This window comes from Varanus komodoensis, unplaced genomic scaffold (genome assembly GCF_004798865.1).
Source record: "Varanus komodoensis strain SLA01 unplaced genomic scaffold, ASM479886v1 scaffold11, whole genome shotgun sequence".
NCBI classification, from domain to species: Eukaryota; Metazoa; Chordata; class Lepidosauria; order Squamata; family Varanidae; genus Varanus; species Varanus komodoensis.
The window spans coordinates 18947518-18963543 of NW_025335317.1; the positions used below are offsets into that span (position 1 = coordinate 18947518).

General features: G+C 46.2%; 1 protein-coding gene across 1 annotated transcript in view; it reads left to right on the top strand.

The window, feature by feature from the left end:
• The first annotated feature begins 3297 nt into the window (after nt 1-3297).
• Nucleotides 3298-16026, top strand: part of LOC123018253 (microsomal triglyceride transfer protein large subunit-like) — a 29399-nt gene continuing 16670 nt past the window's right edge. Inside the window, exons 1-7 of the mRNA XM_044420113.1 lie at nt 3298-3409; nt 4564-4751; nt 6494-6607; nt 11439-11546; nt 12185-12301; nt 14053-14192; nt 14854-15004. Coding sequence (XP_044276048.1) covers nt 3343-3409; nt 4564-4751; nt 6494-6607; nt 11439-11546; nt 12185-12301; nt 14053-14192; nt 14854-15004 — 885 coding nt within the window. The 5' untranslated portion in view covers nt 3298-3342. The remainder of the gene's footprint in view (nt 3410-4563; nt 4752-6493; nt 6608-11438; nt 11547-12184; nt 12302-14052; nt 14193-14853; nt 15005-16026) is intronic.

Consider the following 16026-nt stretch of genomic DNA (forward strand, 5'->3'; position numbering starts at 1 on the left):
GCTTGGGGCCACTACAACATTCAAGGGAATGGCATTTCAGGACAAGCTTTCATGAGGCCTGCAATTCTAAGGGTGGTTCCAGGTGAATGGCTCCTAGTGCTACCCGTCAGAAGATGTTGTCCAGCTATTCCATTTTTCCACTGAAATTGCAGTGAGGACAAAATAGGGGAGGTTTTCCAATAAAAGATAATGAAATCTGGATCCCTCTTAAAAGTCTTCGAATGAGACAGAGCCTCGTGTAAAACCCTATCTGGAAACATCCTGAAATTCTTGACAAGATCAATTTTACTATGCCCTATTTTCTCACTTGGCATTTGGCAGAATTTAGAAGACAGACTCCAAGAAGCATCGCATGTTAACTAGACTAGAAGCCACTATGATGACATGATCCCAGTTTTAGGACAACTCAGATCACAGAAAATGGGACTCAAAAGCACCTGGCCTGTTTTGATAATAGGTAGTATGTAGAATATATGGATAAATAGTATTTTAGATGATATCTGGGGATCATCCTACATTGCTGTATGAATATTACCTTTCCACAGTGAACAGATTGGTGGGCCCATATGGGAAATATATTCACCTCAATGCCTACCAAGAGTTTGGTGGGTCTGCCTGAAGGCAGAGGTCCAAGACTATGATTTCATAAGCTCAGAGTGAGATCCATCTGTCCTTGCTATTATGCGATTAAGCAGGAAAAGCCAAGAAGGGGCTCTGCAACATAATACAAGAACAGAAGTGTAGTATAGTAGATAATGTAACACTAAGACTGGGCAGAATAGTAGTAGATTTGGAAGGGGCCTATAAGACCACCGAGTCCAGTCCCCTCCTCGACTTCCACAGGGGGTCACCCATCCAGCTCTAGGCCTATGCCTTTCCAGCTTAGCAAAGGTGACTCAGCACGCTAGCTTGATGTATAGCTATACAGCCAGAAGTGAGGAGATGCAGCTTCAAATCCCTACTCAACTGTGAAACTCACTGGGTGACCTTGGGCCAGTCACTATTTCATGGTCTCACCCACCTCACAGGGCGGTTGTAAGAGTAAAAGTAGAACCTTGCATTTTTTGGTGGAAAGGGGGGATAAAAATCCAATAAAAAAATACCAGAGTAGATGGAAATGAAGTCATTCTTTTTATATTTTAATGTAGCTTTTCCTCTTGTGTGCACCTAGTAACAACGATAACATAGCTTTGATTCTTTTAATTCTAACGATTTCTTTGCAAATTGCCTACTTGCATATGTTAGTTATTTAAAGGATGTCGTAGCTCCGAAGACCTACATGCCCGTGATCCTTTTGGAACTTTCCTTAATGGGACAAAATCAAAATGATTTATATATACTGTACTAGGTTGTTTTGACATAATGACTGCCTTAATTAAACACAGAAATTGAAGAGGGTGTGCATGTTTAATTTATACGTCTAACAGCAGTTTCATACAGACAGAAAGCAGGAAAAATACATAATTAGCTTCGTTGTTTGCCCAAGGCCATCACAAAATGTTCTGAACTGCCTGATTATAGAAAGTGCAACACAGAGAACCTTTTGTTTTTTCATGCTGTTTCTCTTTATTTCCCCATCAGCTTTAGGTCCCTTTCTCATGTGATGCTAGTGATATCAAAATGGCCCAGTTGGCTCCATCAACATCGCTCCAGTTTTCAAGAAGTCGTGGGGTAGGGAAAGTCCCAATGTGAGCTGCTCCCCAATGGGATGCAGCTTCTCATACCAGCAATGTGGGTGCTACCACAGCTGACATTATAATGTTCAAAAGGGTCTTTGTGGTAGAAGGTTGGAGCTCCTCTTTCAGCACCTGGTCTGCACATGGGCCAGTGTGACTCCCATCTCTCCTGAAATGCTTGGTTCTCCCACCAGCTTCTTCTGCTGCAGCCTTTTCTCACTCTTTCTTGCTCCATCTCTTCCTTTGGGTTTCCTTTCTCCAGTACCACCCATACTGGGATCTGTAAGGAGGAACCTGAAGTCTGTAACCATAAAAGTTTACAAGGAAAATAATTACAGTCAAAGATGGGATATGGACAAACCTGAAAAGGAAACCTTTCATTGAATCTACCAACCTTTCTGTACAATAACAACTGAAAAATTGTATTAATATTGATCATGGGTCCATTAGGACATGTCTGAAAAGCGATTACTTTCTTTACATTTCCCAGAGTGTCTTGGTGAATGTTAGCATTTCCTGGTAAATTAGGAAAAGGCAGGTAAAGATGAATATGCAGTAAATCCACTGCTTTTCTTGAGACTGACTTGAATGTCAGCAACAGGGATGTCCTAAGGCTTATTTGGGATAGTTATCCCTGTGCCATGTCGCCTCGCATCAGCTCAAAAAGAATTCTTTTCAATAGTGCCAATTTCAATAGTGTTTGAGAGCTGTGGGCCATCAAATTGTGGAAAGCACGTGTGAACTGGCCCCTTGCACTTGCATCCTTGAGATGGAAACCTGAAGCCACAGAACAAGATTGCAAACGGCGCAGGTTTGGGCAAAGTTCTCCTTATTTATTTATTTAAACAATTACTATGCCGCCTCATTTGCAAAAAGCCTCGGGGCGGCTTACAACATAAATAAACAATTATATAATTAGCCTTAAAAATCCGGAAACATCTCAGCACGTACATAAAAAACCAATACATGCAATCAATATATAAGCCTTAATGGGAAGGCTGTTATATAAAGGGATTATTCCTCCTCCTGCCATGAAAAAGCACCCAACGTGCCATCAAATTCTTCCCAGTGTACCCTCCAAATTAATCAGATCTAAAGAAAACGGGCTGCCTACAATTGCCGCCTGGCATCTGCAAACACAGCACACAGAGGAATCTTCATGCCTCCTTAAAATGACTTTTTTCCCTGCCAGGTTTCTGCGCGTGCATCAAGTGCTCTTTCCCCCCAGGAAGTTTATTCATTCACAAAGCCCTGCTTTTGCCTTCCTTCCCTGAAGTAATTTGATCCCCGAGGCTAGAAAACTGAGCCTCCGTGAGCTGAAAAACGTAAAAGGAAAACGCGAGAGAGCACGATGGAATATATACAAGCAAATGCCAAGAGCTGGCCTGCACCACTTCTTGCAGCATTTCTTTTCACAGGACTTTTGTAATTGCTGGTAGACATTCCAGTCTTTGAGAGGTTTTTTTGTATTCACTGCTGCAGCAGCAACAGATTAATCATTTGCTTTCTTCGTGATGTGTAATTTGGGGATAGGAAGGAAGTTAGGGCTGTCCACCTGATCTTATTAATCCAGGCTCATCCACTCTTTCTTTGTTTAACTCCTCTGCACGTCCCTGTCGGAGCCCCGGTCCATCAGAGCAATTCGCTTTGCACAGTCAGCTACACCATGAGCTCGCAGGCACTTGCAAGATACCCTTGGTTCGTTGTCTTTGTCTTTGCCACTGCAGCAAAAGGTAAGCGACGCGCTTATTAGCATCTATGCTTTCAGTAGGAGGAGGACATGAAATGGAAAGGTATTTGTAAATTACTTTGCACAAAAAGCTCCAGTGCCATTTGCTCAGTGCAGCTAAACACTCTGCTCACAAAGCCTCAGCCAAAGCAGGGGAAGACGTGAAAAGCCTTACAGGCCCAGCGCCTTTATGTGAGATGTATTGGCATGGCAACTAACGACAAACCAACAGCATTCAGGGACAACTGGATTCTGAATGTTGCCTCTGATTGTCCCTGGAAGTCGGAAAATGTGTTGCTTCTTGGAAAGAAAACATTAAACAACTTAGAAAAAAACATTAGGCATTGCTTACTTTTGATGGCCACAAAATGATTGATGCAAACTTGTGCATGTGTGTGGGGGGGGGGAGTTATCTCTTGATTTTCTGTGGATTCTTTGCAAAATTAAAAAATGGATCCCTAATTGAAAATGGCTTGTGATAACTAAGGACCCCTGCTATGAATGGTGCATTACACAAAATAAGAAATGCCTTGAGAACAATAATGCTTAGAAAGTCTTATTCTTAGGTAAGGAGTCCCCTATTCTTTATGGAAGCTTGGTCTGAGCAGAATTGCCTCACCGTGCCTTGTGGGATGAAACTGATGTGGTACAACTGAAGCTCATTTGGGAGCCATCCTATGACTTCTAGATGCCGTCTAGGATCATTCAGAGGTTGGGCTCTTGGGAAAGTGCTCCAAGGCCAGAGAAGGGGTTCTGATTTGCCCATCCATATCAGGCGTGACTGAGAATACCCCCTCCAGAAAGGGGGGGGGGCAAATTAATAACTAATCGTTGATTACTATCCCATCTCTTTATAATAACATGCCAGCACCATCTCTTCCTGTTTCTCTCCAGTTATGGATGGTAGTATGAGAAGGAATTGTGTCCTCAGAGTGGTTCACACATTAAGATGCTGATATATGGTTGTTACTGCGGTGAAGTAGGGATCAAGCACCCCACCTGAGAAGTGCATGATCTGAGTTTGGAAGACAGCAAGAGGGCTGGTCGTGATTCTCAGAGGCTAGCAAACTCCTTCTCCTTCTCCAAAGTCCATCCTTCTCATATATAATGGCGGCAACTCAGAATCTCCTTTAAGAGTGTTTGTGTTGTCTTTCGCAGGGAACCCTGAAACACCCTCTTTCCAGTCAGGGATCCTGTATCAGTACCGGTACTCACTGGAGGGACACCTGCACCATCTGTCAGAGTTGCCTTTGCAAGGAGGCAGAATCCAGGTGGAAGCATTGGTTGATGTGCAGTGCTTGTGGAGGAGCGTGAAGGATGAACACGAGCAGCTTCTCCGAGTGCAGGTTGGTGATGACACCATCCAGTGCTGAGGACGATCTTGCTGTCTGCTGTTGACAGGACCTGGAGGTTTCTTTAACCGTGTTCAGATTCAGAGGGATAATTGTCTTACAGTCTGTGCCACAAAAATGTGGAGTCTGATGACACCTTAAAAATGTAACAACTTTATTATGGGATAAGGGTGACATTTATGGAGGCTTATGCCAGAATAAATTTATTAGGACTCAATCCATATTTACACTGAATCATCCACACTGATGGAAAGAAGACTTCCCTCCTGCTTCATGGCTGCCCTCCATCCTTTTGAAAAGGCTACAAAAGGAAGTCCTGCTGAATGGGGTGAGCTCAGGTGTATGGGGAGGGGGTATCTGCCAAAATCAGGTGGTAGGACCTTCCACAGGTGGAGTCTTCCTCTTGCAGGAAGTTCCTCTCATGGGCAGTAGATCCTAGATCCAATTCTTGGATTTTAAGCTGCCATATGACACTTTGCTGTTTATGTTCTGATTCTATACTTACAAATTACTTGGAATGGTGACACAATCAGCTCCATACTTGTGGAGATGGTAATGGCAGGTTAATCTGAAAGTGACCAGCTGAGGCTCATTTCCCTGCCTAATGTATCCATGCTTCTCATGAGGAATATTGCTGATCACTTTGTATCAACCTTCCCCAACCCGCTGCCTTCCAGAAATTCTGGACGACAAATCCCAGTTCTTCAGACTAATGGACAAGGCTGACTGGGGCGAACAGGAGTTAATCTCAATCACATCCAGAAGGCACTAGGTTGGAAATATAGCTTTATATGCTGCTTCAAGTGGTATTCATGCTACTTCAAGTGGTATTTCTGCATATCTGGCCAGTGAAATTATTTTCCATGGAAAGCAATTAAGCAGAACTTTATGCTCGTAGAGAGCAAGGAGCTGAGTCAGGCAGAAATGTCCATCTAACGCCTAACCAGGTGCTTAGGTCACCTTGGCTGTCTCCCGCCGCTCTATTTATTCGGTACCATCTTAGGTCATTAATTATTGTTCGACATTTCAATTAGCTGTGTCAAATATGATAAACTTCATTTTAATTATATTGTATCCAGTTTTTCTACAGTACAACAACTATATATGTTCCCAGCACAGAGATGGTTTTAACAAGAGGCAACATGAAGAACCTGACAAGAATAGCAGATATGGCAGAAGGGTTTTAAAAAAAAGTTTAAAAAAAAAAAAGTGCAATATGCTGGTGCTAGTGATGCTCAAACACCTCCAAAACGGTACCGCTTGTGCATATGTAGCACACGCTTCTCAGTGTTGAGCCCTACTTGGAAGGAAGAGAAATGAGGAGGAGGAAGACGGGGTGGAAGTGGGTAACAGTACAGGCCATGACCCTGTACTTATTTAGGAGGAAAAAGGCCCCATTGAAGTGAATGAGAATTAAGCAGATAGGGCAGCATCCTTTTGGCCTCAGGCAGTGGCAAAGCTCAGGTTAGCCTTAGGTATGTACAGATAAGCTATATATTTCCTTTGGAAACGCTTTCCGTTTATGAACAGCGCAGCACCGTTATCTGGGAGAAGTGAGGGACTCCAGGCTGAGCTGGGTTTGCAAAGGGCCCATTGGATGCCTACTGTGAGATAACACGAAAGGGCCGTCTTGCTGTCCCGGTCAGACCCATCAACCAGAGATGCTCAGGAGTGGCAGCCATGTCATATACAGGATCGAATTCTCCTATTTTCTTCTGCCCATTTTGGGAACTTAGATCCATAATGTGCAAATCAAACATGATGACGACAAACATGACGAAGCCGTGACATCTTCAATGAATGTTACAGAACTGCTGCAGCCCATCTTCCTCCACTGGAATCATGGGAAGGTATGTGAATATTCCCCCTTGGGTACACATTTTGTTTGCTTGTTTCTTTTGTTTAGACCTGTTTTCACACACAAGGTATTGTTAACAAAGTGGAAGATTGTCATCATTTGTTGCACAATAGCAAGCTAATTTTCAGTGGACAAAGTATTTTGCCTTGCTTACCTTAGTAGGATGAAATTCCCTTCAGAACTTGCAAGCAGAGTATTTGATAAACTATGGAAGCAAGTGCAGATATCACCTGTTTGGATTTTTATGAATCCAACCTGCAGATTCCTCAGTGGATCAGCTTTTTTGAGTGACATGGATTCCAACCTGTTTTTTTTTTACTTGCGGGTGTTCTTGCAAGTACACACTTGTGCAAATGAGCATGTGTCAGTGCACATTTCTGCAGCTACACATTTGTGCAAACCCTGAGCCCATCAATGAGCAGGTGATGAAATCAGATAAGCTGACAATCTACAAAACATGGACAGAATGGATTTAATGAAATCTGTGCATTGCTAGACATAAGGATGCATCTGGATGATGCTTTTATTTGGCAGTCACCCACCCTCATTCTCAGAATTTTACAGAGAGTCCTGACCAAGTTGCCTTCCATTGATAAAGCTCCTTCATTGTCCCATCACTGCTTCTTCTTCCCTTCCATAAAAAATCCTAACCCTAACCCTGTGCCCACCGCCATGGCTTGAAACAATTGAAAGGGGCTGGAGGAAGGTTACCCAAAATATTATTTACGTACACACAGAGGTTTGAGACACAGAGGTTTGTTTGTTTGTTTGTTTGTTTGTTTGTTTGTTTTTGTGCTGTGCTGTGCTTTGCTTTGTTTTTCTTCCAATTTAAGTTTATTTTATCCTTGTGTGTGTGTACGAGTGGGTTTTTGTCTGGGATAACTGCGCGAGTGAAAGGAACTGCAGGACAAACAAGGCAGGGGACCAAGGTAAGGTCTTGGAAGGGACACCGATGGCAGACCGGGAGATGGCCTTGGCGGGAGTCATGGGTGTTGCTGTCCTCTGTGAGAGCTGCAACATGTTCGCCCTTCTCCCCCAGGAGAGGCAGGGATACATTTGCCCTCAGTGCAAGCTGGTGACCCTGCTAGAGGAGGAGGTGAGGTGCCTGAGGGCCAAGAGAGCTCTCCAGCCCCCACCCCCGGAGCAGCCCCCCTCTGGACAGAGGGTTGAGGGAGAGTCCATGGGAGGAGCAGCTGCAGAGACATGGAGGTATGTCACCCACAGGAGGAGGAGGCCAGCACAGCTCCTCCTCCTCCTGGCACCAATCTGGAGCTGGGAAACAGGTTCTCTCCACTTGGGGAGGCTGGGGCTGATGAGGCCTCGGGGGACCAGCAGGATCCCCAGCCTGGGACGTTAGGCAGCAAGGGGGCCGCTGCAGGAGAGGCGAGGGCCAGGGCATGGCCGCTCACCACCACCAGGAAGACACGGTGGCGGGTGACTGTTGTTGGGGACTCCCTGCTGAGGGGCACTGAGCCGGCAGTGTGCCGCCTCAACCTGGAGACCAGGGAGGTTTGCTGACTGCCGGGCGCAGGCATCCGGCATGTGAAGGACAGAGTGGAGCATCTTGTTCACTCCGGGGGTCACCAGCTGCTCCTGGTGATCCATGTGGGCACAAACAATGTGGCCAGGCAGGGTGTGGTTGGGACCACCAAGGACTTTGAGGCCTTGGGGAAGAAACTCAGGGAGCTGAAGGCCCAAATGGCCTTCTCGTCAATCTTACCTGTCCGAGGATTTGGGCCAGGAAGGGACAGGAGGGTCTCCAAGGTGAACGACTGGCTTAGGGTGTGGTGCCAGAAGGAACGCTTCCGTTTCCTCGACCACGGCACTTGTTTTCTTGCCAATGGACTTCTGGCAAGGGACAGGTTACACCTCACGAGGATGGGGAAAAGGTCCTTTGGAGATGTTCTAGCAAGCTTCGTCCGGAAGACTTTAAACTGAGCTGGGGGAGGGGGGGTTCAGGCCCCCAGTAACGTGTCTGCACTGGACAAGTATGGGGGAAGGATCAGGGCTCTGGGAGCAGAGTTTTAGAGGTACTGCAGGGACTGACAGGACTCCTATAGAGAGGGGCCAGGTATCAGGGAGGATGGAAGGAAGGAGGAGGCTGGGAACTCCAAGGAAAGGAAGTGGTGGGAAGGAATTGAGGTGCATGTACACCAATGCTAGGATCATGGGTAATAAGCAGGAAGAGCTTGAAGCTCTCCTGGGAATAGGAGGGTATGACCTGGTGGGAATCACAGAAACTTGGTGGGATGAAAGGCAAGTCTGGAATGTGAACATAGAGGGGTAGCACCTTTTTAGAAAGGACGGGAAGGGAAAGAGGGGTTGGGGGTGTGGCTTTATAAGTCAGGGAAGGGATAGGATGCAGTGAGCTAGAATGCAGCACAGATGGGGATTCGGTAGAGGCAGTCTGGGTGAAACTTAGGGGTTTTGACAGGGAAAGAGACCTGACAGTGGGGGTATGTTATCGCCCTCCAGGTCAACTTGAGACCCTGGATGATGTCCTGACAGACCAAATTCTAAGGATATCTTGAGGGAGAGACACAGTAATTATGGGAGATTTCAGTCTCCCGGATATTACTTGGGAGACTCACTCGGCGATAACAGCCAGGTCACGTCGCTCCCTAGAAGCTATAGAGGGAGGGCTTTTCACACAGTGGGTCCGAGAGGTGACGAGGGGGGGGAAACATCCTTGACTTGGTCTTGACCAATAGGGAGGAGCTGATAGATGAAGTACAGATTAGGGGAGCTCTGGATGCGAGTGATCACTCCATCCTTTGCTTTGAGATCAGGGGACTGGGGACGTGCAGCAGGTCGAGCACTAGAAGCTGGGACTTCAAGAGGGCCAACTCTGGCCAACTGAAGGCCAGACTGGGGAAAGTCTCGTGGGATAGGTTACTGGAAGGTAAGCGAGTTGAGGAGGGGTGGATGGCACTCAAAAGGGAGGTTTTGGAGGCGCAAGCCTTGACGATACCTCTAGTCAGTAAGATGGGGAGGTGGAGGAGAGCATCGCCATGGATGCGAAAGGAGGTGGTTAGAGGGATTAGACGAAAGAGGAACCTCCGTAGGAAATGGGTACTGGGGCAAAAAGACAAAAGGGTGTACTGGGAGGAGGAGGCCCGTTGCAGAAGGATTCTTCGCAAGGCTAAGGCTGATTACGAGCTGAGACTTGCCAAGAATATCAAGAGCAACAAAAAGGGCTTCTTTCAGCATGTAAATAGGAAGAGGAAGGGGAGACAAGTGGTGGGACCACTAAATATGGAGGAAGGAGATCCAGTGACTGATATGAGGGAACAGGCACAGATGCTAAATGACTATTTTGCCTCTGTGTTCTCCTCAAAGCAGGATGGGGGATATCCGCATAGGAGATTAGATGAGGCTGGGGACTTAGGGGCACAGATTACAGTCACCCCCCTTGAAGTCGAGGGGCTCCTTGGGGCATTGGACATTACAAAGGCACCAGGCCCTGACGGGTTACACCCGAGAGTACTTAGAGAGTTGGCAAGGGTTCTCTCACGCCTGCTGGCCTCCATTTTTGAGGCCTTGTGGAGAACGGGTGAAGTTCCAGAGGACCGGAGGGTGGCATCAGTGGTCCCAATTTTCAAAAAGGGTAGTAGAAAGGACATGGGGAATTATAGACCTGTTAGCCTTACATCCATTGCAGGAAAAACAATGGAAAGGCTCATAATAGAGAGAGATCTAGTGATGCTAGATAGGGAGGGGAGGCTGACAGCCACACAACACGGCTTCCACAAAAACAGGTCCTGCCAGACAAAACTTGTGGAATTTTATGACAAGGTTTCGAGATGGCTAGATGGAGGGGATGCAGTGGATGTGGTATACCTGGATTTCAGCAAGGCCTTTGACAAATGCCCCATGATATCCTGGTGGAGAAACTGAGGAGTTTTGGGATACACCAAAGCACTGTCCAGTGGATTAGGGCATGGTTGACTGACTGTAAGCAGAGGGTAACCATTAGCGGGAAATCATCGGGATGGAGGCCAGTAACAAGCAGGGTCCCCCAGGGCTCTGTCCTGGGGCCGATCCTGTTTAATCTTTTCATTAACGACATGGAAGAAGGGGTGAACAGTCTGCTGATCAAATTTGCAGACGACACTAAAACTGGAGCAGTGGCCACAACTGAGGAGCAGGTACTCCAGATCCAAAAGGATCTGGACAGACTATGGAAGTGGGCAGGAGACAACAGGATGGCGTTCAATGTGGATAAGTGCAAGGTCTTGAGCCCCTCATTATAGAAAGGATATAGCCAGGTTGGAGTCAGTGCAGCATAGGGCCACAAGGTTGGTGGCCGGTTTGCAGGGGATCGGGTATGAGGCGAGACTGAGGGAACTGGGTCTCTTCAGCCTGGAGAAGAGGAGACTCAGAGGGGATATATTGGTGACATACAGGTATGTGAGGGGGTGTCACATGGAGATGGGTAGAGACCTGTTCTCCCCTGCAGAGGAAGGCAGGAGGTGCTCCAATGGAGCAAAACTCAGGGAGCCAAGGTTCCATTTGGATACCAGGAAGCACTTCCTGACAGTTAGGACCCCAAGGGTGTGGAATGGGCTTCCACGGGAGGTCATTGAGGCCCCATCGGTGCGGGTGTTCAAGGATAGGCTGGACATGCACATGGTGGGCATGTCATGAGCGGAGCCGGCTGGTGCCGGAGGTCAGACTAAATGGCCCGGGAGACCTCTTCTGACTCGCTCTGTTTCTATGTTTCTATACCTCTAGGCCTTACGTTGTTCACGTGACCTTTTGTTGGGGGCTTGTCATCCCTTGCTTTGCTCTGTTCTTCCCCAAAGGCTTGTTTCTCTTTGCAGGTTGAAGGCATCTACCAAGACAAGGCAGGAAGTCCCTTAATTCTGGAGTTGAAGCGGGGCCTTGCCAGTCTCCTCCAGTTTCAGACACATGCAGGGACTGTGACTGAGGTACAACCCAGAGTCCCACTGATTTTTGGCAAGAAATACTATGGGAGTTGATATTGCTGTTGTCCTAATTAATTCATATGCTCGGTGCATTTCATCTCTTCTGAAAAGTACTTCCACGTGTCATAAGGCAAGGCCAACGATTAATAGCAACACACGAGTTGATTGCCTTGTGCCCCTGACTGGCCAATTCCAATAAAGTATCGACTCTGTTTTATTTTGTTTCTAAAAAGGAACTAGCACTTGCAGCTCTCACAGAACCCATGTAGAGCAGTTGTGCATTTTGTGCCACTGAACTGTTGTCCAGTGCGGTCCTTCTACCAGTGGAAGAGCCATCCTGATGGCAGATCAAATTTCCACTTGCCCCTGCAGCCCCCTACATGCACCCAAGCGCCTTTCACTTACGAGGCTGCAGGGGAGAGAAAGGAAAAGCTCATGTGGCTCTCAATTTAGACCCTTAAGTTGTGGAAGCTTTTGAAGAAAGTGATTTTAAAGCACATTCCATCACAATTTTGTGGTTTTAAAGCACAAAATCACAATCCGAATCACAGCAACAGTCTGCCATATGGTGTGGCCAGAGCTATACAGAACTGATGTTGCAGCCACTGTTCAGCTCATACTGTATCTTTCTGTGCAATCAGGGGGACATTTCTGGAAGCTGCCAAGTTACTTATGTGGTCTCTGAGGATTCTGTTCTGAAGATGAAAGATCTGCACAGCTGCACAAGACCCGCATTTGGATTCAGCTCTGTTAACAAAGCAAGTCACTGTATTTGCATGTCTCTCTGTTTTATATCTTTCATATAAGCATGCTTAAAAATATGACAGCGTGTCACTCCAAGGGATGTGCAAGGAACCCATCCAGGGCTGAAAATCAGTTTGATTTCCTGGGCTCGACTTGCTGGATTCTAGTCCACTTTGCAGAGGGCCACAGCCTGAATTCCTGACAAACACATGGAGCCTTTGGGGGGCTACCACTAAGTACTGAACCCCACACAGTGCACAGGCAGCTCCCCGTTGTGCACCAGAGCATCCACTAGAATGGCAGCCACTCCTCATGCTGAAGAAGGTTACTCATGGGGCACTGAGTCACAGGGCACTTACCAAGGAAGCAGCCCCAATTGCTGACCAAGCAGTGCCTCTTTTCTGCACTGTCCACAGCCACCTTTTGGGCTGCTGCTGTTGGCACAGAAGGAGGTTGCCAGTTGTGCAGCTGGGGCTCAGCGAGCATGTGCAAACTTCCTTTTGGCTCAGTGCTCTTCAGGAGACCAGGCCAAGCACAGGAGGGAGTCCATAGTTGCTAGGAGGGATGGATTCCTACGGATTCATCCCATCCCTAGTCATTACCCACCCTAAAAAGCCATGTCTGCATTCACACATAGCAATAATCAGAATTCCTAGTTAATCTTGGCTTATTGTGAATGAGCATCATAGTGGTGCATGGAACCTGTTTGCTCTCACTTTGCTGCCCCCTTCACTCTGAGTAGGTAAAATTAACTAGCAATGGGTTAATATGGCATCTCAGCCTAGAATTATGATTTATTGTACCCAAACAAGGCAGGATTACAAACCAGCTTTAGACCAGGATTTGTGTTGATTTACAAATCCTGGCTTGTTTGAGCACAATAAACCACCACCTCATATTCAAATGTAATATGAAGTTCTTTCTTTCCTGGTTTTGGTTACCTGTACAAAGAAAGAAGTGAATGGGCAGTGTGCATCAGCATGTGGCTTGATAAGCCATGATTCCTGGCTTATCATCATGTGTGATTGCAGCCTCTGCCTCATTCTCTCTCTGTTCCAAAAAAAACCCCTCAAACGATTGTTAGATTTCACACACCTTAGCCCCCTTCCCTCAGGTTGGACAGGGGGAAGGGAGAGGACCAGTCAACTCCCTATGGAGTCCCCTTCCATTCCAGGGACTCTGTCAATTATCTACATGGAAGAAAATCTATACTAGCCATTCTGGGCCATTAACCTTTAGTTCCCCACACAAAAGGATAATGCTGGCTCACCTTAGTCATTGACCTTTAAGTAACATCAACCAGCCATTCTGGTTCATTAACAAACTTTTGACTGAACTCCAGGCTTAGAGCCTGCAAATAATGCTCCTTCTTCTGCCCATACTCGACAATGACCGTTATAATGCTTAAGACCCATCAAGATATTCTGGTACCTAAAGCAGAAAATAATGCAAACACCTCCCTCTATCCCTTTACAATAATATAAATAATATAAAGGAAATTGATGATGATCATGATGATGATGGAAATATATGAAATCAATAAAATTTACCACCATTTCATGAAAGCCCAACACAGCTGTCTGTGGTGGACCCCTCACTCTACCTTAAGCTATGGCTGGCTCCACCCTGGCACATTCATAAGAACCGGGTGGCCATTCACAATAGCTTGACACGTAATGAATCAGATTCAGCCTGCCATACTTCCAATCAAGCTTCAACATCAGAGTCAAGATCCTAAGTCAAAAGATGTCTTTTCCGTTCACAGATTTTTGGAGTCTTGTGGCAACCCACAAGTAAAACCCGTTATTCAATGGAAGGAAGTCTCATCAAGTCTGCATTGTCTGAGGAAAGTCACACCATCTCTCTAATCTTGAAGTCTTCTATTGGAGCTAATATCACCTCTAGGTTAGTTCTTCATTAGTGCTTCTGAAAACCAGCATGTTGGAGAAGGTGACAAATCTAATTTGGTTTGGCTTAGCGAATGGGGATGTCTGTAATCCTAATTTCCTTGAAGCTGAGACTAAGGCATGAGGAGAAGCATACAAGCCACCAGCTGAGGCAGCAGGATGGAAGCAAGCTGGTATACATGGCATAAATGAAGACTTCCTCACAATTTCTCAATATTCCGATTTTGTGTCACCAAAGATTTCACCAATATCATATACAGTATTAACCGTAAATACTGTATTTACTGTATACTTAAATATACAGTATTTGAGTGTGGCTGAGTGGCTACTTATGTAACCAAAATGGCACCATCCCAGCATGAGAGAGAAATATTAACAGGCCTGAGAGAACCTCAAGAGTTTTAAAAGGACAAAAAGTAAAAGAAAACATCCATACGGGAACGGGTAGAGAAGAACCCTAAACAGCTGGTAAGAACTAGACATGCTTGGTGGCCTCAACATGTTTGCTTAGTGTTTGAGGAAAGAGAGAAAACCAGCTGAGGGTGAGGGGATGAATATTTGGACAAAGACGTGGTTGGAATCCTGACCAACAGCACTTCATATCACTGTAGATCCAACACATCCATCACTCTTTCACCAGCCTTCTTTTTTCTCCTCAGGCAGCTTCTTGAACTTGTGACTCAAGGGCCTGGATCAAATGAATTACCTCAGAAGAGTCTTCCAGAAGCTTTGGCTGCTGTGCTGGACAAAGTCCATCCTATGAACATAACAAGTGAGCCTTCCAAGAGGCTCTGCACTAAGTGCCCAACAGTGAGTTGGGGGAAAACTCTGACATAGATCCAGGTTACCCAATATCCTAAGTAAAGTGCAGAGTAGAGGTCCAGCTCAGTAATAATTATCTGGAGGTGACCAGTGCTCAGGCCTCCCCTCATGACTCCTTCCACACTGCCAGCAGCTGTGACTATATTTAATGGCTACTCCCTCTTCACAAAAGAAAAGGGAGAAAGATATGCTCCACTTTGATAAGGGGACCTAGTCCTCTAGCTATAACATTTGTTTTCTGAATGTATAGTGTTTAAAAAGAAAAATATAAAACCAGAGTGAAATACAGTGGTACCTCAACTCACAAACGCCTCAGTTCATGATCAAATCGGGTTGTGATCAGAAATTTCAGAAAAAAATTTTCTCAGGTCACAAACTCTGCATTGGGTGATGATCGCCCGTCTTCCCTGCATGATCGTGCTCGGTGGGAGAGGGGAGATGGCTGCAATTGCAGTCGTGCTCCTGAAGAGAAGACGGTGCGATCGTGGTCATGCGGGGCGGGGGGGAGATGGCCACAATCACGCCCGTCCTCCCTGCACGAGCACGACTGTAATCATGCCTGTCTCCACCCCCCCCCCAACCAAAACTGCACCCGCAATCATGCCCATATTCCCTGTGAATTATTTACATTGAACCTTATGGGGAAATTTGCCTTGGCTCATGACCAATTTGGATCGCGACCAAAATCATGGAACGGATTAAGTTCGTGAGCCAAGGTACCACTGTATAAGGTGAACTGATGTAGGAAAAATGTTAACTACCATCAATTCAGAGCCACATTGTGCTATCAGCAGGACCAAGTGGTAATTCACAGACACGGACACACAATTCCCTGTCCAAAATTCTGCCATTTCAGATTATAGGTGAGGGGAGGTTCTGAACACTGCTAACAAGTCTTGCCCCATGAAGATTCCTCGGCGTTTCAAAACATTCCCATCTGTGGTGCCAATTTGCATTTTGGAAAATGTGGCATCAACTGCTGATAACTTAATCTTGAGAAAATGTTGTCG